Here is a 24,291-nt window from a genome sequence, read left to right as displayed (position 1 = left end):
GATCCAATGTGCCATATAAAACGCCCCTCTCGATGATCCTTCGAGCACTGTTGTACTCCTCGTCGACCCTGGTTGTCGTTGTTCCTGCATTATGGATGCCATGTTCGTAAGTACTCACTTTCGATTTTATTCGAAACACTCCGCACCGCATTGTTCCATTCGATCATCGAGATTACTTCTGCTTTGTATTTGTTACACTCCTCCGATACGGTGTAACAAGTTTTATTGTTCGGACTGCCATTGATTTAATCATCTTTTACTGTATATGCTTTGTTCAAGTATTATAACGTAGTTTTATTATATTATAACATAATAGTAACTTATTAAAGAGTAAGTGATTATTTTAATTATTACTAGCAATTTAATGATTATTTTGACAATGATTTCAATTTTTGATTTTCATAATCAACTACAGAAATTCAATTACAAAGTCAAATGTAAATAAATTAATTTATGAAATTAATATCATAATATAAGTTAATGGAGTCATCTAAAGTTTAAGTTTAAGACTTTATGATTTTCTAAAATTGTGGTTAATAGTTACAAATTTGAATGTAGCTGTTGTGCATTGTGACACTAATTTTGTGTCAGTCAACGAATGGTCAGTACCAGCCACCACAACAGGCAGCAATTTTGAGCGACGCAAGATATTTAGCCGGAGATGGAACGTTCGGCGCTGCTTATTCGCAAGAAGATGGCGTCGAGTTCAAAGAGGAGAGCGACGTTTATGGAAACCGTCGTGGGTCTTACTCCTACGTCGATCCGACGGGTCAGAGACGTACGGTAACGTACACTGCTGGTAAAAATGGCTTCCAGGTGTGTAGAATATCTGAATAATTTCTTTCTTTAATAACCAATTCATAGTAATTGATATATAAACTTATTCTTGAAAGTAAAGCTTAGGCATAAAAATTTCATGGTTTCATATTGAATGATAGAATACAAGCTAAGCCTTCAAGTATCTAAATAATTAGAATTTTAAATAATAAACTTATAGTAAATTTACCACTTAAAATAATTCTCTACTAATTTTAATTCTGAAGTTATCAACTATTAGAAAGTTTAACATCAATATAAAGATCAAACATATTAATTTTAAAATTAAAATATCAATTATGACTGTGCAGGCCACCGGAGACGGTATTCCTGTACCACCTCCCCAAGCACCACCCCAACCAGAATACGTTCCTCTCCCCCAATACAATCCACCCGATTATCAGCCACCAAGATACAATCCACCTCCTCCACAATATCAACGTCCGAATCAACCAGTGTACGAAGTGGAGCCTGAACCTCAGCCTCAACCTCAACCTCTACCTCAACCACGACCGCAACCAGTATATCAGCCTCAGCCGCAATATCAGTACAGACCTGAACCCGAGATACAATCTATACCTTCATATCACAACCCTCGGCCACAGTATCAACCCCCTGCGAGGCCATTACCCCAGTACAACGCGATCACAACGCCTGCACCTCGAAGATTTTATCCGCCTGGCAAGCTGAACTTCAACAGGACTCCGGATGGCTACTCTTACACCTTCAGTAAAGCTAAGTGAAAAATTTTATTGTGATGTGGGAGATTTCTGTGTAGTTCCGCAGATAAATGCATCGTCATCATTTGACACTTTGGCATCATTTGACAAATTTGGCACCATTTGATAAATTTGACATCATTCGACTAATTACTAAAATATCTTTGATATGTTGACTAGCTTTTTTTTGGTGTTTTTTCGATGCACAATTTAACATCTGAATTATTATTAATTATAAATTTTGCGAGGTATAGTTTTGTTATAAATTATTGAGGTACAGTTTTGTTATACCTCAGATTGCTCGTTGAACAAGATCTTTAGATAAACTTTAAGAAACATTCTAAATAATGACACAGAACCATATTTGCAAATATCATATTTTTATGTACAGCAATATTTTCTATATTGTCAATTTCTATATTCCTATATTTCTATATTGTCAATTTCTACAGTCCTATATTTCTATATTGTCAATTTCTATATTCCTATATTTCTATATTGTCAATTTCTATATTGTCTAAAATTTTCTCCTTGTCCCAAAATTGCCCTATTTTCATTATAAATGCACATTCCTCCATCTTTTTAATGTAGTTTTGAAAATTAATATTGTGTTAATAATTTACTAAACATTCAAATTTATCAGTATTACCATGTTGTAAACATTTGAAAAAGTGATATTTAATAAATAATTCTTAAGAATCTTCTATAAAAATAATTTTGAAAATCATGCAAATATTAATGAGCAAAGTTAAAATATAACTTCCAATCATAAACACATATCGGAATAATTTGTTATAGCATCCCTTATCATTTTCTCACCGTCGTAAAACACAATTCCGCTAATTTCGATATTAAAGACACAAATAGACACATAATAAATTTAATCACCAACTCGGTAATAGGTAATTTATTACCTGTTAGTTATCAAAAATCTATGACCGCGTGAAGACCGCATGATGAATAACCCTGGCGGAAATAATGATTGGGTATTGAATTATTCATACGGTCATGCATTTATAATTAAGATATTGTGGGTTAGCAGAGCCTTGTCCATAATCTTATCACAGTGTTCGATGTGAAACAAGTTAAACTTCCTGAAAGACAGTTTTGCATAAATTCCTTTGGAAGTGTAAGGAATTAATTATTTCATTTTCCTGCTTTATATGCTGAGCGTATAAATTTCCCTAATTTTATCGTCTAATTTATTCATAAGCAATTAACGTTCTAAAATAAAAGACACACGAAAGAAAAGAGTAATCGAATATTGAAAAACATAATTGACAAGAATTTTTGAGAGCTACAGTTTCAAAATAAGAAAATTGTCAAATATTAAAATATGTCATTTTACATAAAAATATGTATTTTTACAGAGATTAGTATTTCTGTTTGTATTCGATTGGTTGACGCCCTAAGTTTTACAAAGCAATTTCTTTTATAAATGTAACCACTATCCCGCGCACTTTGGGGTCACGTTACTTTCATTTAGCGACCTTTGGAGTTCATGGTATTGCAACAAACGGGGATCCCACGATCTAAAATGGAGGATAGGTGATCGTTACCCCATAAATCACGTTGAATCTCATACATGTAACTTGTCTAATATAAGAAGCTCACAGTGATCATTGTGTTTAATGGTAGCTTAAGGTGTTATTTAATCCGTTAACTGTGTCCGACTATACACGTCGAAAACATTATTTCAGTGCAATTGTAAATTATAAATTTTTTATGTGATGCAAATGTAATTCTACTTTGTTTTATTTTTTTCTAAAATTTTTGTATATTTTTTTTTTAGATTTTATAATAGATTTTACTGAGATTTTCCCGAGACGTGTATAGTCGACATTGTTTTATTTTAATTATCCATTGAGAAATTTTTCAAATTTCACAGTTAACTGGTTAACTATTGCGTTTTTAAATGAATAGAAATTTAGATTCAATTGTCTCAAATTAATATTCATGTTTATTATTATTGGACTAATTTGTTATACTATTAATTTGTTATATTTGTTATAATTTGTATAAGAATTGTGAAATGTAAAATATTTACAAGAAATTCTGAAAATTAAAATTTGATAATTCCCGATGTACTTAACAAAAACAGGAAAATTATAGTTAAAAGAAAATAGTTACAATAAAAACAAAAAAAATACACAGTATATAATGAAAATTGTATAATAATCTTCAGTATTTAAGATAGATATAATTCAACTGTTTAATGTAAAAAAATTAAAGCTTGTATAAATGATGTATAAAAATAATTTGTATCGATACAATATTTATAATCTTAAGTAATTATTATATTAATTATCTATAATAGTAATTACCTCAAATTTAATAGCGTAAAGAAATAATATCAAAATACGTATGTTTTATTGCCATATACGACATATTTAAAACATAATCCGTTACTAAAAAAGTGATCTTTAAATAAATTTTGTACCTGTGATTACTCGATATGTGTAACTGTTACAGTTGTTACAATTGAACTATTTATTATAGAACAAAATTAAAGTGTTACTGTACAAAGTTAATTTAATAAATGAATTCGAAGATAAAAATTGAGTAAACAACTTTTGTCTACAAAACTTGTTTCATTTCATCCCCTGTTTTAATGTGTTTATTACATCCCCTAAATGCAAACTTCTTTGCGTACATAACCTATAAAATATTTGTCCTTTACCCTTTCAGTATAAATTACTCTAACATCCTAATGTACTGAGAACTAATAATAAATTCAAGGTAAACTAGAATATACACCATACTTATTGTTGGACAATCTTCATTACGTCCATTTTGTTTTTCCATTACTGAAAACCGAAAGTGTTCAATTTCATTCACCTAACTTTCCCGATATTACGAAATTAAATCACATGATACGTATAATATCAAACAGCAATTTCCACCGTCTCAATTAACGTGTTAAAACGTGGAAAACTTAATTACAACTCGGTAAAATAACACGGTAGCGGGCGTAACACGGATGCAGTTCGACAGAAATGTAGCCGGTGCAAACACGTTGCATCCGGCACGGCTGCACCCGTTTTGCCATAAATTAAATCCATGATCAACTTTCTTAAACGACATCGACGTGACGCGAAACGTTACGGTATGCATTTCTTTCGGCCCACCTCTAAGGTTATTGAGTTCCTGCTTCGATACGGCCGGTTCGCCTTGTATTGCCGCGCCCGTATTACGAACACCGGTAAATGAACGCCCGGTCAAACTGCATTTTTCCCTTGGTTCAGCTGCACCGGTATTATTCGCGAGCCTGGATAATGAGATAATCGTCCCTTTGTTTCGAGCTTTCCTTCCGTTTCGATTTCAACGGGAGACGCACTACTTGCGTCCGATATTGTGTATCATCCGCAAAACATTTTGGTTGGCGAGACATTTTATTGACATCTTGTTTTATTGACAATGTTTTATCTTATTAACATTGCATTTGTTTTATTGGCATGTGTATTTTTAGTTTATTTTATTGGTACAATGTAGCTTTTTATTTTATTTTATTTGCTATCTGTATGTCACTGTGATCATCGTATGTCATCGTCATGTGTGTATTTATGTATGTAAGTATGTACGTATATATGTATGTAGATATGTACGGATGTATTTATGTATTTATGTATGTATGTATTTATGTATGTATGTATGTATGTTGTATGTATGTATGTATGTATGTATGTATGTATGCACATATGTATGTATGTATGTATGTACATATGTAAGTATGCACATATGTATGTATGTATGTATGTACATATGTAAGTATGCACATATGTATATATTTATTATATTTTATTAATTCATGTATGCTATTATATTAGTGTATTAATACCATGCATATTTTTATTTCATTTTACTAATACTCTGTATGGTTTTGTTTTATTTTACAAACACCATGTGTGTTTTCATTTTATTAACATCATGTATGTTATTTAATTTCACATTTACCATTTGACTTGATCCACCAATTAAAAATAGGTACTGTTTAAAAAAGTCAATAGTTCAAATTGACAATCTATAGTTATTAATTAATTGTACATGTAATGCATCAAAATGGAGAAGCAAACAATGTTCGCAATTAACAACAAAGTAACTTCAAAAGAATTGATGCAAAACTTTTGATGTAATTCGAAAGATAAATAATTTAAGAGGGGATTACTTTTTCAGTCGTGTTTTATTTATAAAGGTATATTGGTTATACATTTGTTTTATGATTATGGCAGTAACATACTGACTCTGATTAGCTGCGCGCGACATCAACAGTATAAAAGTAGTCTAAAACAGCTGCTATTTAGAGGCAGTGGCATCGAATATTCACTCCTCAACAAAAGGGAAAAAAAATACAAAAAAAAAGAGAGAAGAAAAAAATCATAGGAAAGAAAAACAGATATCACCTTATTTCTATAATCTAACTTATCGTACATTTTCATTTCATCCTTCTCTTTTTTTCCATGCCAATGTGCCTCCTCAACACGTTGCAATTTTCGAGTGATCAGAGCGAAGTCGGATTTCAAGTCCCAGAGAAAAGGCACTATACGTCTATCAAATATAGTATTTCACTCTGATCGTTCACAGAGTACTACAATATAAATCATTACGCTTTTACATCGTCATTTTGCACGAGATACTCTTCAGAAAGATATAATTCAGATTACGCTTGAGCAGTGATGGGCGATTAAATATGGCGCGAAGGGAGACATATTTGAAATCTCCATATTTTAAAATTTTCACGTTTGCTGATTTCTGCGTTTATCGTACTTTTTTTAGGCTTGATTTTGACAAGTTTGAAAATTTGGAAGATGGAGGTTGGAAGTCTGAAATTTTTAAAATTAGAGATTTTCATGTTGAAACATTAGTTTCTCAATTTCTGAGTTATTAAATTCTTCAACTTGTACATTACAGATTTGGCAAGCTAAAATTTGTGTGTTTGTAAATTTTGTAATTTTTAACTTTGCAAAATTGTACTTCTGTGAATTTGTAAATTTGCAAATTTTATATCTCTAAATTTTTTAGTTTTAACTTTGCAAAATTTTACATGTGTGAGTTTGTAAATTTGAAACTTTGAAAATTTTATATCTCCAAATTTTTTATTTCTTAACTTTGCAAAATTGAACATGTGTGAGATTATAAATTTCCAAATATGAAAATTTTTACATCTGAAAATTCTGTATCTCTACATTTTGTAACTTTTAGCTTTCCAAAATTATACACCTATGAGTTTCTAAATTTTACAAATTACAAATATAAAAATTCTAAATTTCTATATTAATAAATTTAGCTTGTCAAAATGATAAACCTGCAAATTAAAAAATTTGAAAAGTCAACATCCCACAATTCGAAATTTCCAAACTTGCAAATTTTCAATTCATAAAATATCTTTGACAAGATCCCATCACTGATTCCCAGTATTTCTGCAATCTAATTTCCATTCTTCTACGACATGCATATGGCAAACATTTACATACTTGAACATGCTACTTCCTTTTTTCCTTTTTGTTCCTGAAAATCAGACTGCGAATCAGTTTTAATTGTACCTTCATGCTGGTTACACTCCTTAATTGTATGTTCCCGATAGGTATCATTGTCTCGTGATCAGACGCGATACAGGAATATCAAAAAGGAGAAAATTCTTGCGCACACAATAAAAATGATTTCGAAATATAACATTCTTGACCGAACGCTTTGTTATTCTAAATACGTACAAACTACGTAAAAAATGTCCTCATAATTGCGTTAATACGAAAGGCCGGCATTTTTTACTCGTTTTTTTGTCATTTTTTAATCTCTTTACAACGTTGCTAAATCGCTATAAACGACGCTTACATTGAATCTTTTTTTCTTCTAAGATTCGCACACTTTTTTGTTTTTGTCCTTTGTACGGAGTGTGTAGCAAAGATGGCGCCGAAATCGATATTCATAGTATTTAATTTTCAAGTTTAGAGAAGTTCAATTTTAGAAGTTCAAAATTTTAGTCAATTTTTAAATTTTTTAAATTAAACACTCTTCTATTATAATTGCAATTTGAAAAACAGAAGATTCTCAAATAATTTTCTATGTATAAAAAGGAAGACAAAATTACAATTATACATTTCTTGAAACTAGTGATAACAATGCAAATTTTGCATCAATAACGAATCGTAAAACTTAAAACCGATTGCCCAGAATTTTCAAATAAATACAGAATAAAATACCTTTGAATTCATCACAATGTTAAATAAATTCGTAATCAACAGCTGCCTTAAAATTCGATGACAAATTTTGAAACTCGTCACAGAATATAGAATCGTATTTTTGTATCAACGAATATTTTTACAAATATTTTCATGATCTTTGTAAATATTCTTGCATCTTTTCCGAACACTCTGTACAATTTTTCTCCGCAACAATTGCAACTATTGTCAATTCGTTTAACACTATATTGCACTAGTTAGAATTATACAAAATATATACCTAACGGGTAGGCTTAGCTTTTTGAAGTATACCATTTTAGGCACCGTTGTCCCGGAAGTTTAATTTGGATCGAAAAGAAGCCGGAAGTGGGATTGTACGTGAGGCAGGAGGCACGGCAGTTTCGCAACACGATGGTTATCTAAACTTCTATTCTAAAGACGAGAGGAGATAAGCGCTGTACAAGCGAATTCTATCAAGTTTAATCGGTAAGAGACAGTTTGTTCACAATGCAGTCTCTCGATGAAACAATAACATTGTTTCGCGACGTAATGTTAAAACAAGAGAGATTAAATGGGATGTTTGATTATTGTCCTCCGATGTTTCAACAATGAGATACTCGATATTTTTTTATGGAGGCATCATTCGAATAATTGGCAAAGTCTTAAACTATTATAAGTTTAAATAGTTTTAAACTATTTATAAATTTTTTGTATGTTTCATTTACCTCAATTTTAAAAAAAATTCTAATACATTTATTAGTTTAATAATTTGTAAATTTGACAACTTATAACTTTGAAAAATTTCTAAATTTCAGAATTTGTGATTTTTTAAATTTGAAAATGTATACATTTGTAAATTTAGGTTTTCTGATTTAAAACTTTGTAAATTACTAAATTCAGAAATTTAATAATTTGTAATTCTGTAAATTTGTTTGTAAATTTTATAGCTTGTAACTCCATAAATTTAAAAACCTTAAAAGTAAGTTTATACATTCTACAATTTTTAGATTAAAAAATTTCTAAATTTTATAAATTTAGTACAGCAATTTCAAAAATACAGAACATTTCTCCTTTTTTTTCAATGTGTTTGAAAATTATTCGAATAACGCCTTCCTTTTACCTTGTGTGACAAATAGGAACGAAATACTTCTAATTAAACTATAAAGAATCTAAATTTACACGTTTTTAAATTTAAAAACATCAATTATCGCAACAAGTAAAAAAATCTTAAAATTGATTAAAATAATACGCATGTCAGTCAGAAAAGTTGCCATCTTTAAAATTGTATGACTTCTATAGAAATTATGGGACAATTTAGTTCTTATAATTATAGTATAATTTAATACTATGTTCATTACAAATATCCTATGTAAAAAAAGTCATGAATTTATTATGTTTGTCAAATATATGAATTGTACATTTCATACGAAAATATCTCATCACTTTTCTTTAAATCCACTTTCTCACTACTATCATTTGTACAAAATAGTTCATCAACTACAAAACAGTTCTCGAAATTGAAAAAATTATTTGTTTCAGTAACAAAAATAATTTGCCATCTTTCAACGAATGAACAACACAACAGAAAAATATCAAATATACAAATAAATGAAGATCATCTTAGTTTCCGCACATAACTCCAACATCAATATTAATAAAAATTTGTCTCTGATTTAAATTTTCTCAATTTTAAAATAAAATAAATTTTGTTCATTTGGTAACTTTTCTGACCGACCTTATAATTCCCTTTTCTGTCAATAATGTACCTTCATAAAATAAATCAAATTTCTTCCCTAGTTAAGTACATATTCAGATAGACACCAAGGATCAATAACAATAGCAAAGACTTCATACGATTAAAATAGTAATTAAAGATAAAAAATCACTTGTCTAAATTCGATAAGGATATAAACATCTGTAGATGTTTTCATCGGTAATATTGTCAACACTTACGCTATACAACAGTAAAAACTACATGTTTGGTATTACAAATCGATAATGCGGCTAATAATACACTGCCTTTGGAAGATCATCGAGCTTAAAAGAGGAGAAGAAAAGAATCACATAATCAAGAAATATGCTCTTACAATGTTGATACACTTTATGTGTAACTACCATAATGATCATATAAATGATGTAAAAAAGAGAACGTGTTCGCTTACTTATAATTTAAACGAACTATATAATATTATCGCAAGAGTTACCAGTAATTGTAACATATTAGCATGATGTTAAAGTAACAATGTAATTATAAAAATAGTTATTTAGAAATTAAAATGAACAGATACGATAGCATTGAGAACAAACCTGTACATCTGATATTGCGGATACTGCTAATGGCTAAAAACGGCGGGAAGCTAGCTATGTAGGAACGTATACTATTAAGTAATCACACTTAAATACTGACGCAATAGTGAAATTATGGTGTAAATCAGTATCGCGTCAATACCTAAATATTTTATGAATAACGTATTATGTCTTCGTTACACAGAGTACAGTAGAATGCGTGGTACAGGCGAGGAAATGATGATACCTTGTGCAACACTACACAGAAATTATGAAACAAAATGTGGTTTTCATTTTGAACTAAGTTTTCAAGAAAAATAGTTTTAAAACTTTATTAATTACATGATAAAAAATAGGTAAAATTTCCTAACCTAATTCAAACCTAACCTTCACTTTCGTCCCCAGAAAGATTCAAAAAATCCTCCAATTACTTATAAAAAAAAAAGTCGTCATGAATTCAAAAATTCCCTCGAAACCCAAGCTTCAAAAGAAAACTATTTATTTCATAATTTCGATTTAGTTTCGCACGAAATATCCTTTTTCTTTCTTGTAGCACGAATTTCCAGCACCCTTCATGCATCGTGGGATACACAGTAGTACCTTTATGATCATTCAAGTTCTATACACTTTTTTCGTTGGTTGATATGTTGCGTCAAGTAAAAAATATTCTTCTTTCTTGTCAGATGCGAGCCTTTGTATTGACTTATTTCCAGTAATCGAGAGACTAAATACCATTGGCATAACTAGATAAGGAACAGAAAGGTTCCCTCCCCTGATGATCTAGCACGTGGCGATGTAACATGGTAATCCAAGGCTGATCCCATTCGGACAGAACTACCAGTGAATGCTTCATACGAACGTGTAATATGCAAATGACTGATTAATACAAAATAAACGCAAACTAATATTTGTACATGAATATACTACTGTGCATCTCCTGCTAATAAATCAGTATATTCATTACAATCACAATATGCATGACACCCTATGTAAAAGTCCTGGTCGAAATGGAGTAGTGAACTTGTACTATGGTAAGACACGAATCGATGGCGTGTAATTACAGGAAGGATAATTCTAGCTGCATAATCCCGAAGGATCGACCAATCCGCGTGCGATCAGTTCCGCGGTTGCGGGATCGCTGCCTTGTTTACCGCTCGAATGCTGAGGCGGTGTTTGCTGCGCGTGAGGTTCGAAATGGGAACGTACGTGGAACATAAATTCAGCCTTATCTGTAAAATCTGTGCGACACATCAGACAGAAATGCCTCTCGGACGCGTACGGTTGCGGTGGGGGCGCAGATCCTGGAAAATATGGCGCTGCATGCTGTGGTGGAGCGGATGCTTCTAAATGAGATCTGCAACAATAACAGAGAATACTTAAATTACAATACATCATTCTATAAATCATACATTTACTGCTGTTTAATTAAACTCTGCATTTTAAGTTTTGCTACAGATATAACCTTTGTACACAACTCATCAAAAATTTGAACACATGTAACATAGTATCAAACTTTTTGATCCTGTTATAAATATGCATCAAGTATAATAATTCAGTTTATGAAAATATAAACTTTATGAAGCAATTAATACAGAAAAATTTCTATGCTACAACTTAGCACATATGAAGTAATTATTAAAATGCAACAGGTCAACAAATATATTTCTTTTTCATCAATCTGGTAAGTACATGTTTTAACCGATGTACACAAAAATCACAGCAATTATTCTGAGTTCCGTTCTCCTTAAGTGCACTATTATTGAAAGAAGAGGATAATTGACCCTTGAATCACAACCTGTCAATATAAATAAATTACCTAGCATGCTGCATCCATTCCTCCCTCGTAGCTAATGCCCGACCGCACAATTCGCATGCCCAACTAACCGGCTCCTCCTTCAGCTTATGTATAGTATCTTGACGTGCTTGTGGTTGTTGCGGTGGTTGCTGTTGTTGCTGCTGCTGCTGTTGCTGAGCTTGTTGCTGCTGCTGTTGTTGTTGCTGCTGCTGCTGCTGCTGTTGCTGTTGATCCGAATTCGGAGCTGTCGGTGTAGAGAGTGGCGCTACACCCGGTCGATGTCTGAGCTTGTTCATGTGAATAACCAGCTTGTCTCTGCGAGCGAATGCCTTTCCTGAACACGCAAGAACCATCGCAAGATTAATTAAACCGAAACAACCAAGTGGTTAAAACATAAAGGAAACAGTGTCCGAGCTCACCGCAAACTTCGCAAGAGTACGGCTTTTCTCCGGTGTGGATGCGCATGTGAATGACGAGTTTGTCTTTGCGTGCTAAGCCTTTGCCGCACACGGTGCAAGCGAACGCCTTTGTCGCCGGTTCTCCCGTATTGGTGGCTTTCGATGCAAATCCTGGACGAGAGGTTACGTTGTTTGTTGTCCTCAAGGGCTGATTTACTGTCGGGGCTCTGCTACCAAACTGTTGATCCATCGCGCCGGGAAACGGAGGCATCACTCCACCGGGCCGCATCGCTGCCGAGTAATCTGGAGACCTGTTTCAAATTTAATCGACATTACTGATGTTTCTTCGAGTCGATATCGAACAAAAATTATTCACCAGGTTCCGATAGAACGAAGCACCCGCACGCCATCGTCGTAGCCCAAACCATCGTCGGGAAGAGTGAACGTTGGATTAGGTGTCTGAGGGGTTGCAGGTGGTCCAGGTCCAGCCAGTCTCGCTTGTGCAGCTTGTTGTGCCATGTGTTGCTGCACTGCAGCATGGGCCACTGCATGTGCCTCCACGTAGGCCGATCGTTGCTGTTGCTGCTGACTACCATTAGACATCTTGTCTTTGTCCGTGCCCTGTTAATCGTTGATTTACCCTTATTACACTTTCTAGCGGCGTCGATTTACGAGCAACTTTCTTTGAGGAACCAAACTGTTATGCAAAGATTGATTACATAAATTAAATGGTTGGGTGCTGGTAATTCGCTTTGGAGAGATTAAGGAAATTTACCGTTCATTATGCAACTTTTCCTTCGAAATGTTAGTGCGCGAATTTATCAATAATTAGGCAATATTTGGTTTCGCAGATAGCTCCGCAACGATTACGCAGAACATACTTCAAAGTAAGATTACGAATTGACAATATCAAAAATTGTATGATTGGCTCGGCAAACAAGAGCACGATTTTAACGCTTACATCGACAAAGGAAAATTGAAACAATGACAACGCTGGCAATGACAAACAATGACAAGAATATACGATCGACGTAATTGTAAAATTAAAAGCCGTTCGTAACAAGAGACAATATTTCACGACGGTTCTATCAATTCGCACACAAAAGCGTAGCAGCTTCCAAGCCGATATGGGAAAACGATTAATCACAGGGAATAGAACGGAGCAGAGCTGGCACAGAAGCGAACTCAGTGCCAAATATCTATTAACGATAATCGATATTTAGCAGAAACTCAGTTTCAAGTATTTGTTCGTGCAAATGAAACTTCTACGTTTCTGCACGGTACAGGAAACGACTAAATATTCTATCTCGAAAGTTTTCAAATTTCGACGATACAGAACATTCTCGATAATCAATCGCGTAATCCATTGAAGCTTTAATTTCGAGGAAACTATCTGAAAATTGAACGAAAGTTATTGTAGAAAAAAATGGCCATAAAAATAGGTAATTAAGTCTACGATAATTTCGTCCACGTGACATTCGTTCACGAAGGACTAGTCGTAAAGGGAGACGGTGCACGTATCACCGAGAAGCATCACAGAAGTCTGTATCCCCCTGAGACGACATCGAATACATAAAAGACAGGGACTTTCGAAGGAGCCGAAAAGATTTCTCCACGCAGGCTGCTTCGTCAAGGTCCTCTCGGGAAAGAACGATGACCGAAAAGAGAGAGACGGTAAACGAGCACAAGAGAGGAACGAACGAGCTGAGCCGAAAGGGAGAGAAAGAGAGGAAAGAGCTAAACTTACAGAGCCAGACACGAAGCTTCTCACAAAAGACGAGCAAACGTTATCGGTCCGATCTCCTGGCTCACGTACCCACACTTTGCTCCACTGGTGAGTAAAAGCGTAACTCCCGATGTCCTCCTGGAGGTATAATATCACTGACGCCTTCACTAACCGGTAACTCAACGACACGTAACAAGCGGTGTCCCACCGGTACTCATGCCAGCGGGAATTACCGTAAACTGGATAAAGAAAATGGAGAAACCGCGCGATTGACGAGTCGAGGGACACCCTGGAGGCTAAGCCCGGTGGCGAACTCGAGCGCGATCACGCGTGTTCCTTCTTTTCGCGGCGTCACGAAAGAATCTCGCGTTTTACGGGGCAACCGGAGTGTGTCCCGCGGAGCTAGCCGCCGATTCCCGGCGCGGGAGGATGCAAGGACAAAGAGACGAAAAAACGTCTCGTGGAAGCAGAGGGGGTAACCCTCTAAGCGACGAGGAGGGAGATACGGTTAGGAAAGAAGATCAGAGAGGGTAAGAAGGAAAGAGAGCAAGCAACGAGCCGGCAGGCGAAGGGAGAGAGGGATGCGGTCTGAGAAAGACAAAGAGGGAAATAGGAGATAGCCGATGACACACGGATGCAGCGCGGCGTAACGATATCGAGTGGAGGTCCCCGCGGAATGCACCGTGGCGACGTGCTACGAGAAAGGACCACACAGGGTGCACCGATCGGACGAAGACGGGACCAAGGAGCCGGGGGGTAAATGAAAGGAGCACTTGGGTCGAACCAAGTAGGCGCGAACTCGGTGTAAACGTTGTATTCGATCGGCGAGTGTCACGGAGAGGAGGCGAAATTGGCGCGGCTAGGTGCGGGAACCGGCACTGAGCGATACTGAACGGGTCGAAGGGAAAGAAGAATAGGCTCGGGAGAAACGATACGCGGACGAGACGGCGCGGTGCAACGATATCGAGTGGAGATCCCCGCGGAATGCATCGTGGCCGGCGCGACGACGGGAACGAGAGGGAGAGAAGGAGACGAAGCGAGAACGAGAGGGGGCGAGGAAGAGGGAGAGAAAGGCAGGGACGCCCTAGAGAGGCAAGTATGCTCGCGAAAAGACCTTCGTGTATACCTCTTGTGTCGTGTACACAGACTACCGAGTGACTCGCCTGCCGGATACACACAATGACGGAAGAGAGCAGCGTAGCAGCGGCAGTCGACGGCGGCGTCGGCGGCGGCGGCGCTCTGCAGTGCGTCGGCCCGCTGACCTTGACACTGACATTGACTGAGCGAGCGAGAAAGAGACAGGGGGAAAGGAGACGCGAGGAGGGAAAGCCCGTACACAGAGATGACAGAGAGTATCGGTGAACGGGATGCGCGATTAGGCGAAACGAAACGCGGTGTCTCGTGACCAGCTACGAGAGTACCGCCGTTTCCTAATGTTCTCTTTGCTCCCTAACTCTCGGTTGACCGCATCAACGATCAGCCGGGTAACGAGACTTCGTCGACCGTTTACGACAGGGTATTCGAGACCTCGAAACAGGTTTTCAGAGGTGCAGGCCTGCTCCTCGTTGCACCTGTGCCCGGGACAAGGAGACCCGAAGGGCCAACCGACAGGGGTGGGGATCGAACGATCTTTGGATTGGGGAACGACGAGACGCGCCGAAGGAAAAGAGATCGGCGGAACAGGTGGAAGAAAGACGAAAGGGTAAAAGACGAAGGTAAAGGCGAGAAGAGAAGGAGAGATGTTCGGCTCGGCGAAGGAAAGAGGAGGAAACGAGAGGAATAGGCGAGACGTCGAAGAAAAGGAGAACTGACTTTCGCTTTCTATGCGCGACGCAGCCTAGCCACGGAGCGTCGATCAATAGCGCCGCGACGGTTGCACACATACGTGCGTGCACGTACAACCACCCTCTATCCTGACTACCCCGCGTGATCTGTCTCCCTTTTGCCCTATCTGTTCATCCGTGTCTGCTTATCCGTATATTATCCCCTCCGCCCGGCGTTCTCTTGCTCGAGGAGTCGCGTGTGTGAGGGTGGAATTATTGGGATCATGCTTCGTTGGACAACGAAGGGGTGGTGGAACGAACAGTATCAAGAACCTCGAGCTACCGATCAGCGACGCCCCTCGTTTCGTCTCCTTCTTCTCCATTTCATCGTCGGTCTCCTCTTTCCCGCGCACCCTCGCGGTCGCCGACGCTTATCGAGCAGCACGAGCGAGACGAGCGTTTAAAGAAGGCGAAAAGAACAGAGACACAGAGGGGCCACAGAGGTGGTACAACGCGAGCGCGTGTCGCGTAAAGGACTTTTTACGCCGCTCGAAATGTGGAACTCGTGTCGGCCACCCATTCGACGCATAAAGTCACTTTAACGCGTCGTGTCGGAAATTGCCGCGCGAGTTTACGAGCTTGTAAAGAGTCTTCGCTACGTACTTCCTAGAATATGTACGACCTGCCCCGATAGTCTGCTTCCTCCTCCTGACTATTCGTGTAGTACGGTTCAGCGGGACGATAAATTCTCACCGGTGCCCGAGGAAAAAATCGCCGCAACTTCTCTATGTCTCTCGAGTGTCGCGATACCACGCGGCTTTATGCCAGACCTTTAATCTACCTTTATTAAGCGCGCTGTCTCCTCCATTTGTAAGCCACTTGCCCCCAGTCGTAAACCACGTGGTCACGGAGCTCAAACGCGTCTCTCATGTCTCGTGAAATCAATTAGGAGCAAATAAACCGGTACCTGTAAACGAGTCGCTCGTTTGTTGCTATATTTAACGATAACGTTATAAGCACTTTCTGCTACCCTCCTTCAACTCCGTTTCATTCATTCTAATGTGGTATACAGAAACTCTGTCGGGGGAATTAAGAGGGACGTTTGTAACTATTCGAAAGTTGCACGTTTGCTTTCGACGTACACAAGTAATCGTTACACTGTTTATTTATGATAAAGTACCCACCGAATTTAATTATGAGAAGACAATCACAAAATACAAATTTCAGTTTAAACCTGTTCTGCTGAATCAATAAAACTAAAAATTTAATAACGAATCAAAAATTATCTTGTAATGTTGAATTATGAAAACATGATAATTATACTAAATTTATTGTGCTTTCTCCCTATTTTAATTCGCTATAAAATTAATGAATGTCCCTGTCTGCTGGCTAAATTAATAAATCAAAAATTATCTTACGTTTAATTATAAAAACATTGCAATTATATGTTATTATTATTATGCTTTTACTGTCTGTTCGTTTAAGTCAATGAATTTCCATGCTTGATTGATAAAGTAATAAATCACTGGAACTTTTGATAAACGTCGCAAAACATGTTAATAAGTACTTACCAAGAAATAACAAAAGATAAAATAGAAATTATCGTCGCTATGTAGAGTCAAAGAACTTTTATTAACACTTAACTAACAAGGCTAACTACGATAAACTTCTATTAACCTTGTTTTCTTAAATTTCCTATGAAAACTTAACCCTTCAATTTTTTTCAATAAAAGTTAACTAATTAACTCTTCCTCTGATTAAATTGTTTGAAGCATGAATATTTGCAAACTCAATAAAGAAGAATTTTATTTTACATTTTAAATATTATAATTAATTTCGGATATTAAGTTCTTTCAATTTTGATTTAATTCATAAAATTAAAAACAGTCTTCATAAATAAGTATACAGAATGTTCCATGCAATTAGTGTATTTTAAAAATTACTAGAGATAAATTGTGAAAAAAAATGGACTCACCTGATTTACCGATGCAGCAAGATGTTTCAAACTATCCGCATAATTCTTTAACACCGTATCAGTCGTCATGCAGCTAACCCGAAATTCGTAAAACATATCTAGCTTATAGACACATCTCTGGCAGATATTTTTCGGCAGTGCATCCTCTTTCGTTATCTGAAAATGAACACTATGTTAGTAAGAAATTACAAGATAGATGGGATCTTTAGATCAGACTGCATCGTCTGATTTGATTTGACCCAATATGGTAATTTAATATTTAACGCGTTCACTGCAATGCGGGGTGAATGTAGACCTCGTATAATAGTGTTGAATTTTTCAAGTATTAGTAATTTGAGATTTGGAGATGTAGGTATAGGGAAATATAAAAATATCAAATTTCCAAATTTGCAAATTTTTTAAATTCTAAATGATCAAAATCCCATATTACTAAATTTCCAATTATCAAATTACGAAATTCCCAGATTTCTAAATTGCCAAATTCCTAATTTTTCAAACCCCAATTCCCAAATTTCTATATTCTAAAATTCCCAATTTTTCAAACCCCCAATTCCCAAATTTCCAAATTTCTAAATTTCCAAATTTGCAAATTCCCAAATTTAGAAATTTCCAATTACCAAATTCTCAGATTTCTAAATCCCCAAATTCCTAAATTTCTAAATACTAAAATTCCTAATTTTTGAAACCCCCAAATTCCCAAATTTCCAAATTCTAAAATTCCCAAATTTTCAAACCCTCAAATTCTCAAATTTCCAAATCCGCAAATCCCCAATTTTAGAAACGTGACAAAAAGTTTTTAATAAAAACACACTCTTACAAATGGCGGACAGTTTAAAATTATGACTTCGAAATATTTTTTTCTTCATCTTCTTTAAAACCTGATTTGCTACGAGTATTTAAAAATTAGAACCACTTTATTTTAGAGACATATGAGATCTGCAATCACATTGAAGTTCAAGAGCAATAGTTTAATCGAAACGTGACCCTAACTCGTTTAACCTCCGATTATCAAAATTCTAAGTCATGCACTGACCAAAGTATTACGAGTTATGGTAACACTTTTTTCGTTACGATAAAGTGATCCATTCTCCGAAATACCGATTTTTAATCATCTAGAAATTATCGGAAATTATCGTAATAAACAATTCACAAAAAATACTGTTTGTGTACAAGAAAATTTCGCAATAAATTTAAATTGTTTCTTCTAAATATTTTCATGCAGAACAGTTGATAAAATACTAAACAATATTTTTAAATTTAAATGTCATTAATTTTTAAACAGGAGATAGAAAAAGTATGATACTGCAAAAGACTTTATTGCTCAGATTTTATTATATAATTATTATAAGTTCATATTGAAATATTATTTATATACATATACGTACATGTACGTCCTAAGTTCCATTTCATTTCATTTCACTTCATTCATCATTTCTCTAATAAAAAACATGCGATTAAAAAAAATGTAATGACAAAATCGTTCCAAATATTTAAATTTACGACACCAGAATCGATTAAAAATTTCTACTAATTTAAAGGGCAAAGACTTTATTAAATGAATCTACAAACCTAAAACTACATAAACAAACCTATTATGTTATGCTAACTATAAAGTCTATTTTAACTACATTCTTTCAAGTACTTTATCGGAGCTTATCGTATTTAATAAACCTCAGTCTTAGGACACTTCAATAACACCCTCGATGCAAGAGAGTATTCAATTTTTAATTGATCTTTCACTTAAAGTTTGATCAGCAACAAAAACCACATTTATACTATCTGCATACAAATAACATTTTCCATCAATGACAATGTAAATATAAAAACAAACAATTGTCTTTGTATCAATTGTGTATCAGTGCACCAAGTACTTAGGCTGAATATTCAAAAACATTGAGGAATAATGAAATTTTAGATACACAAAGCAAGAAAATGACTTACCACAGCAGGAATGCAGGAACGTATTTTAAAAAGTAGCTGCCTTTGCTCGCCTTCTTTATCAAAAATCTGAAGCTGATGGTTGCTCTTCAACGAACAAAGTCTGCACAATTCGGCGAAATTGAAATCCTCGTTCATTGCCATCCTTTTCAATCACGATTAAACACAAACGCCGAACGATTTGTTAGGTTATGCCGTACGGAAAGTCGTCGAGTTTACGCGATATATGAATTCAGAAGGGGTCACCGGATACCTGGCACGAAACTGCGATTGCGAAGATTATCGACAGAACAAAATAAATTGCTTGAATCGAGAGGAACGCTAACAAACACGAATTAATAACTAAAATTGAAGAAACGCCGCCATTTCTTTCTTTCTTTGGCTGTTGCCCATCATGCACAATGCCTGATTCCACATTGTCCGATGGTGGTCCACCTAGTGGGTGGAAAATGTATCAGTGAAGGGTTGCACGTGTTGGTAAAACAGTTAACCCTTTACAAAACGCACGTATTTATTTCATTTATATAACCTTCAAACAAAATTAAAAACTCGTTATTTATATTTGAATATCAAGTATTTTTTGCAAATTAATTCAAAATTAATTTTGTAGATATTAATGCAGAAATTAATTTTGTAGAGAAAAGGGTGCACCTCGATGACCTTGAAATATACTGTCAGGAGTTTCAGTGAAATTTGCAAAAAAATTTCAAAGAAATTTTCTTCTTCATTGTCCTCTTATTATTTTGTTACTTTATTAATAATGAAACTGTAAACAGAAGTTATATTATAATATAATGTTTAAATTGCATAAATCTTTTTTTTTAATTTCTTCTCTAAGTGTTTTGCAGCTCCACAAAATATTTCAGAATTATACACATATGAATTGATATATTAATGTCGTAAATTGTGTGTCTAACTTAACTGATATAATTTCTTTTTATGAAAGCGATTATGGAAATTATTTCGCTTAAAATATTGATCGCAGTTTATGTCGTGATATGAAAATACGAAACATTACACTTTCAGATTTGATTAAATGATACGCAATAAGGAATAATTTATATGTCCTGCTACGTAGATTATCTTCATCGTGCTGAACTATGCGAAAGCATTATTTATTAATAAACACAGGTAGCACGCAAGTTTTAATATAAAAGCAGATTACTCAACAGTTTTATGATTTAATTTTTGTAGAATGAATTTCTTTATGTAAAGAATACTTAGAAGTATTCTGATATGTAAACAGTAATAGTTAAGAATTATAGTTAGATATTTTCATTAAAATTAGTGAAAGTTGTTGTTAACAATATATTCGAAATATGAGTAATTTATATTTAATGATCTTTCAAATATTTATTGGTATTTCGTTGATCTGTTTGGGTTCATATTTCGTTTCAGAAAATGTGCTTGAGACGTTGGTTGTAAAATTTGTACAAAAAGTAAGTAGAAGTATTTCTTTCGAATAATTATTTTGTATCTTTTTGAATAATCCAACATAATTGATGTGGTCAATGCAAGTAAAATAAAACTATGAAATAATAATTTACAGTTTAGTTTACCGCTTATAAAAGGTTCACCACATTATGAAATATGGTCGAAGCCTACGTCCATCAATTTTTCCTGTTATCTATTTAATGTCACCAACCCTGATGAAGTAATGAGAGGAGAGAACCCACATCTGGTTGAATATGGTCCTTTTACGTACACGTGAGTAAAATACAAAAATTTTTCAAAAAGTTTACTTACAACAGTGTTTACTTCTCATTACTGGTATAATTGATAGAAACTTTAAATATATGCATATTCAGAAATAACTTCATAGAAATAAGTGCTATTTTTACTAAAATTTGAATTGTCATTTAAATAATAACTGGAATTTTTTGAATTTTGAATTTCTTTCAAAACAAAAAGTGTACTTCACGTTTCTTACAATATACGTTAATTTCTAACTAAATCTTGCACACATATAAAAATCAAATTATCAATATAAAATACACAATTGTACAGAAATTATCACTAGTTTATATTTCCATATTTAGTGAAGTTCAGGAGAAGTTTATATCATACATTGACAAGGAAATGGATGAAATTAAGTACACCACAAAATCAACATATACTTTCGATAGGTATCAAAGTTTGAACTTTTCTAAACAGGATAAAATCATAATACTAAATCCCGCATATATTGGTACTATTGAAACTGTAAGTTGCAATTATTTACAATTATTTACAATTTTCTATTCTTTCTTGTGCATTAGTTACATCACTATTTAATTAATAAACTACTGCATTTAACCAGAAAAATTATTACTTTTTCTTTAGCATTAATCATTATTATTTATTATTATGAAAAGGGTGTTTAATTATAAGCAAACAGATCATTCATTTTATTTACTTATTGTTAGTTAATTTCTTCACTAAAAGTATCTGCAAAATTATTAAATCCACACTGCTAAATTGAAATTAAATTTTATCTAAATTACAATTAGTCACTGTTTTAATTATATTTGGTTTTTGCAGCTAGCAGCGTTACCCGACGATTTCATGAAAAAATATGGTAACAGTATCCCAAAGTTATTTCCGAATCGAAGTAGTATTTTTCTAAAAGCTCGGCCCACCGACGTACTTTTCGATGGCGTTAAAATTACATGCAACCCGAAAAAATTTCCGGAATTGCAGCTGATATGCGAGACTTTGAAATTGAAGCAACCACCGGTGTTGAGAGAAGGCGAAAAAGAAAACGTTTATTATCTCAGTTTTTTTCAAAGGGTATATTTTTATAATATTAGTTCATATTTCTTCAAGTTTATATTCCTAAAAACATTTACTAATACAAAGCAGTTGCTAATACTCCACGTATCCTTATGCTATATCAGCATTGCCTCCTCTCACGGATAAAGTTACTATACTTTACTACGTTCACAACTACATGTTTTATATTACAGCTTAATAACACTTCTCGTGGGCCGTTCACCGTTTCCAGAGGTGTCAAAGACATAACAAAATTAGGTGATATAACATCTTACTTAGGGTATCGTGTGCAAGAAGTATTTGCTACAGATCTTTGCAACACAGTGAGAGGATCCGATACAATCACCTGGGCTCCGTTAATGAAACCATTACCTAAAGTGTCAACGTTTATACAGGACATATGCAGGTATTAATAAAATTGGTTCTGCAAAATATTGTTGGTAAAATTATACACTTTTATTACTTTATTATTTTGTTTTTTATACTCTGAATTTATAAAACATAACCCCTTGCACTCCTAAAGTTTATTTTAAAATGTCCTCCCAGAAGGAACAGCGGAGTGTTAATCACTTAACTTAGCGTTAATCACTTTTGTGTTAATCATATTTATTTTTTGTTGTCATTGCAATATGCGCAAACAGAACCGTGGAAATTGATTACGAGAATGAGGTTGTACTAAATGGTATGATCGGATCTCAATTCGTGATGCACGAAAGAGTATGGTACTTGAACGAATCCGAGTGTTACTGTCCATTAGTAGACAAACAACCAGTATGTCCAAGACGGGGTTTAATCGACGCATACCAGTGTCAGGTAATACCTCGAACTTCAGTAAATATTTAATTTTACATTCGATATATTCAATGCAGAAGGTGCCCGTATTTGTGTCAGAGCCACACTTCTTACACGGTGATCCAGAACTTTTGAATTACGCTCGTGGTTTAACTCCTAATGAAGTTCTTCACAAAACGTACGTCGTCATTGAACCGTACACAGGAATACCCCTTGCTGGGGAAAAGAAAACGCAGTTGAACTTAAAATTGGCTAGACGACCGGTGAATCTGCTCGCTAATATTAGTGAAGGATATTTTCCACTGCTGTGGTTCGAAAATGTAAGGTTCTCTTAAGAATTTTTCATAGAATTTAATATCTTTCTACTGCGAATCTGGTATAACAAAAATCTCTAATTGAAAAGTATTACAGTTTTAAGGAATCATTTAATTTCTAAATATTTGCATACGAGTTTCAATAAGTAATGAGCCAAATAAAAAATAAAGTTTATTTTACATTACATTTATTTCTCATGTTGAACTTCAATATGTACCACTGTATCATATGGTAAAACATTTCAATGATATATTCTTTGATCACTTACAAACAGCGCTCGTTCATGTATCACCATGTTCATTGCATAAAATCACATATTAAAATATTAAATTATTCCATAAATATTATTCTATCCATCAATCATCCAAAATTTTCAAATGTGAAAACAATCCTCACAGATGATTTAATAATACTTTCCGTTGACTGCATAGCTAATTTTCATTTGAACATTCAAAATGAACGCCATTTTATTCACTACTTCTCCAAAATGGTTGACGACATCATGGCTTCTCATGTTATGTTATATCTTCATATAACCTAATCTCTCAAAAAAATACAAATAATGCAAATATTTTTACAGGGAAACAAACTAACACCGTTCGACCAAGTACTGTACCCGTATCAATTACTTCGGTATTTACATTTTATGCGATACCTACAATACATCCCTTTGATAATTGGAATTTATCTGATCTCCATAAGTCTACTTTTTTATGGTGACACCTCGCGTAGGGTGCATCCGAATGCTACAAATGTTCAATCGATATTGATATCAAATTCGCGATTGAATCGACCACCGCAAAGACAAGTGGTTTGGTAAATAATTTGAACGATGGTAAAG

General features: G+C 34.6%; 3 protein-coding genes across 4 annotated transcripts; 2 read left to right on the top strand and 1 right to left on the bottom strand.

The window, feature by feature from the left end:
* CPR19 (cuticular protein 19) lies at positions 1-5,018 on the top strand. The gene is made up of 3 exons (XM_012286619.2): positions 1-106; positions 559-816; positions 1,128-5,018. Exons 1-3 carry the CDS (start codon positions 92-94, stop codon positions 1,557-1,559), a joined length of 705 nt encoding a protein of 234 aa, XP_012142009.1. The 5' UTR covers positions 1-91; the 3' UTR covers positions 1,560-5,018.
* Positions 5,019-5,696: 678 nt separating this feature from the next.
* Positions 5,697-19,988, bottom strand: LOC100875187 (uncharacterized). The gene is made up of 6 exons (XM_003703856.3): positions 19,596-19,988; positions 17,655-17,810; positions 12,567-12,811; positions 12,212-12,501; positions 11,814-12,126; positions 5,697-11,351 (listed from the first exon to the last, which is right to left on the bottom strand). Exons 1-6 carry the CDS (start codon positions 19,734-19,736, stop codon positions 11,072-11,074), a joined length of 1,425 nt encoding a protein of 474 aa, XP_003703904.1. The 5' UTR covers positions 19,737-19,988; the 3' UTR covers positions 5,697-11,071.
* A 13-nt stretch (positions 19,989-20,001) lies between these two features.
* Positions 20,002-24,270, top strand: LOC100883808 (sensory neuron membrane protein 2). Of its 2 annotated transcripts, XM_076534043.1 has the most exons (9): positions 20,002-20,723; positions 20,991-21,031; positions 21,142-21,299; positions 21,632-21,794; positions 22,113-22,361; positions 22,538-22,749; positions 22,985-23,156; positions 23,213-23,455; positions 24,031-24,270. In XM_076534043.1, the coding sequence occupies exons 1-9, from the start codon at positions 20,693-20,695 to the stop codon at positions 24,268-24,270; spliced, it is 1,509 nt and encodes a 502-aa protein (XP_076390158.1). In that variant the 5' UTR covers positions 20,002-20,692. The 2 variants fall into 2 exon arrangements, with proteins under 2 accessions (XP_076390158.1, XP_012141978.1); XM_012286588.2 differs by having other exon boundaries at positions 20,002-21,031.
* The last annotated feature ends 21 nt before the right edge of the window (positions 24,271-24,291 follow it).

This window comes from Megachile rotundata, chromosome 7 (assembly GCF_050947335.1).
Source record: "Megachile rotundata isolate GNS110a chromosome 7, iyMegRotu1, whole genome shotgun sequence".
NCBI lineage: Eukaryota > Metazoa > Arthropoda > Insecta > Hymenoptera > Megachilidae > Megachile > Megachile rotundata.
This window is presented reverse-complemented; position numbering and strand designations above follow the sequence as displayed.

Coding starts and splice junctions, on each gene's coding strand:
- LOC100883808 (XM_012286588.2), top strand. CDS start 20,912: ATGAGTAATTTATATTTAATGATCTTTCAAATATTTATTGGTATTTCG. Junction 21,032..21,141: donor TTGTAAAATTTGTACAAAAA/GTAAGTAGAAGT, acceptor AATAATTTACAG/TTTAGTTTACCGCTTATAAA. Junction 23,456..24,030: donor CACTGCTGTGGTTCGAAAAT/GTAAGGTTCTCT, acceptor ATATTTTTACAG/GGAAACAAACTAACACCGTT.
- LOC100875187 (XM_003703856.3), bottom strand. CDS start 19,736: ATGGCAATGAACGAGGATTTCAATTTCGCCGAATTGTGCAGACTTTGT. Junction 12,812..17,654: donor TTGCTGCATCGGTAAATCAG/GTGAGTCCATTT, acceptor AACGATTAACAG/GGCACGGACAAAGACAAGAT. Junction 12,502..12,566: donor CTTCGTTCTATCGGAACCTG/GTGAATAATTTT, acceptor AATTTGAAACAG/GTCTCCAGATTACTCGGCAG.
- CPR19 (XM_012286619.2), top strand. Junction 817..1,127: donor CTGGTAAAAATGGCTTCCAG/GTGTGTAGAATA, acceptor ATGACTGTGCAG/GCCACCGGAGACGGTATTCC.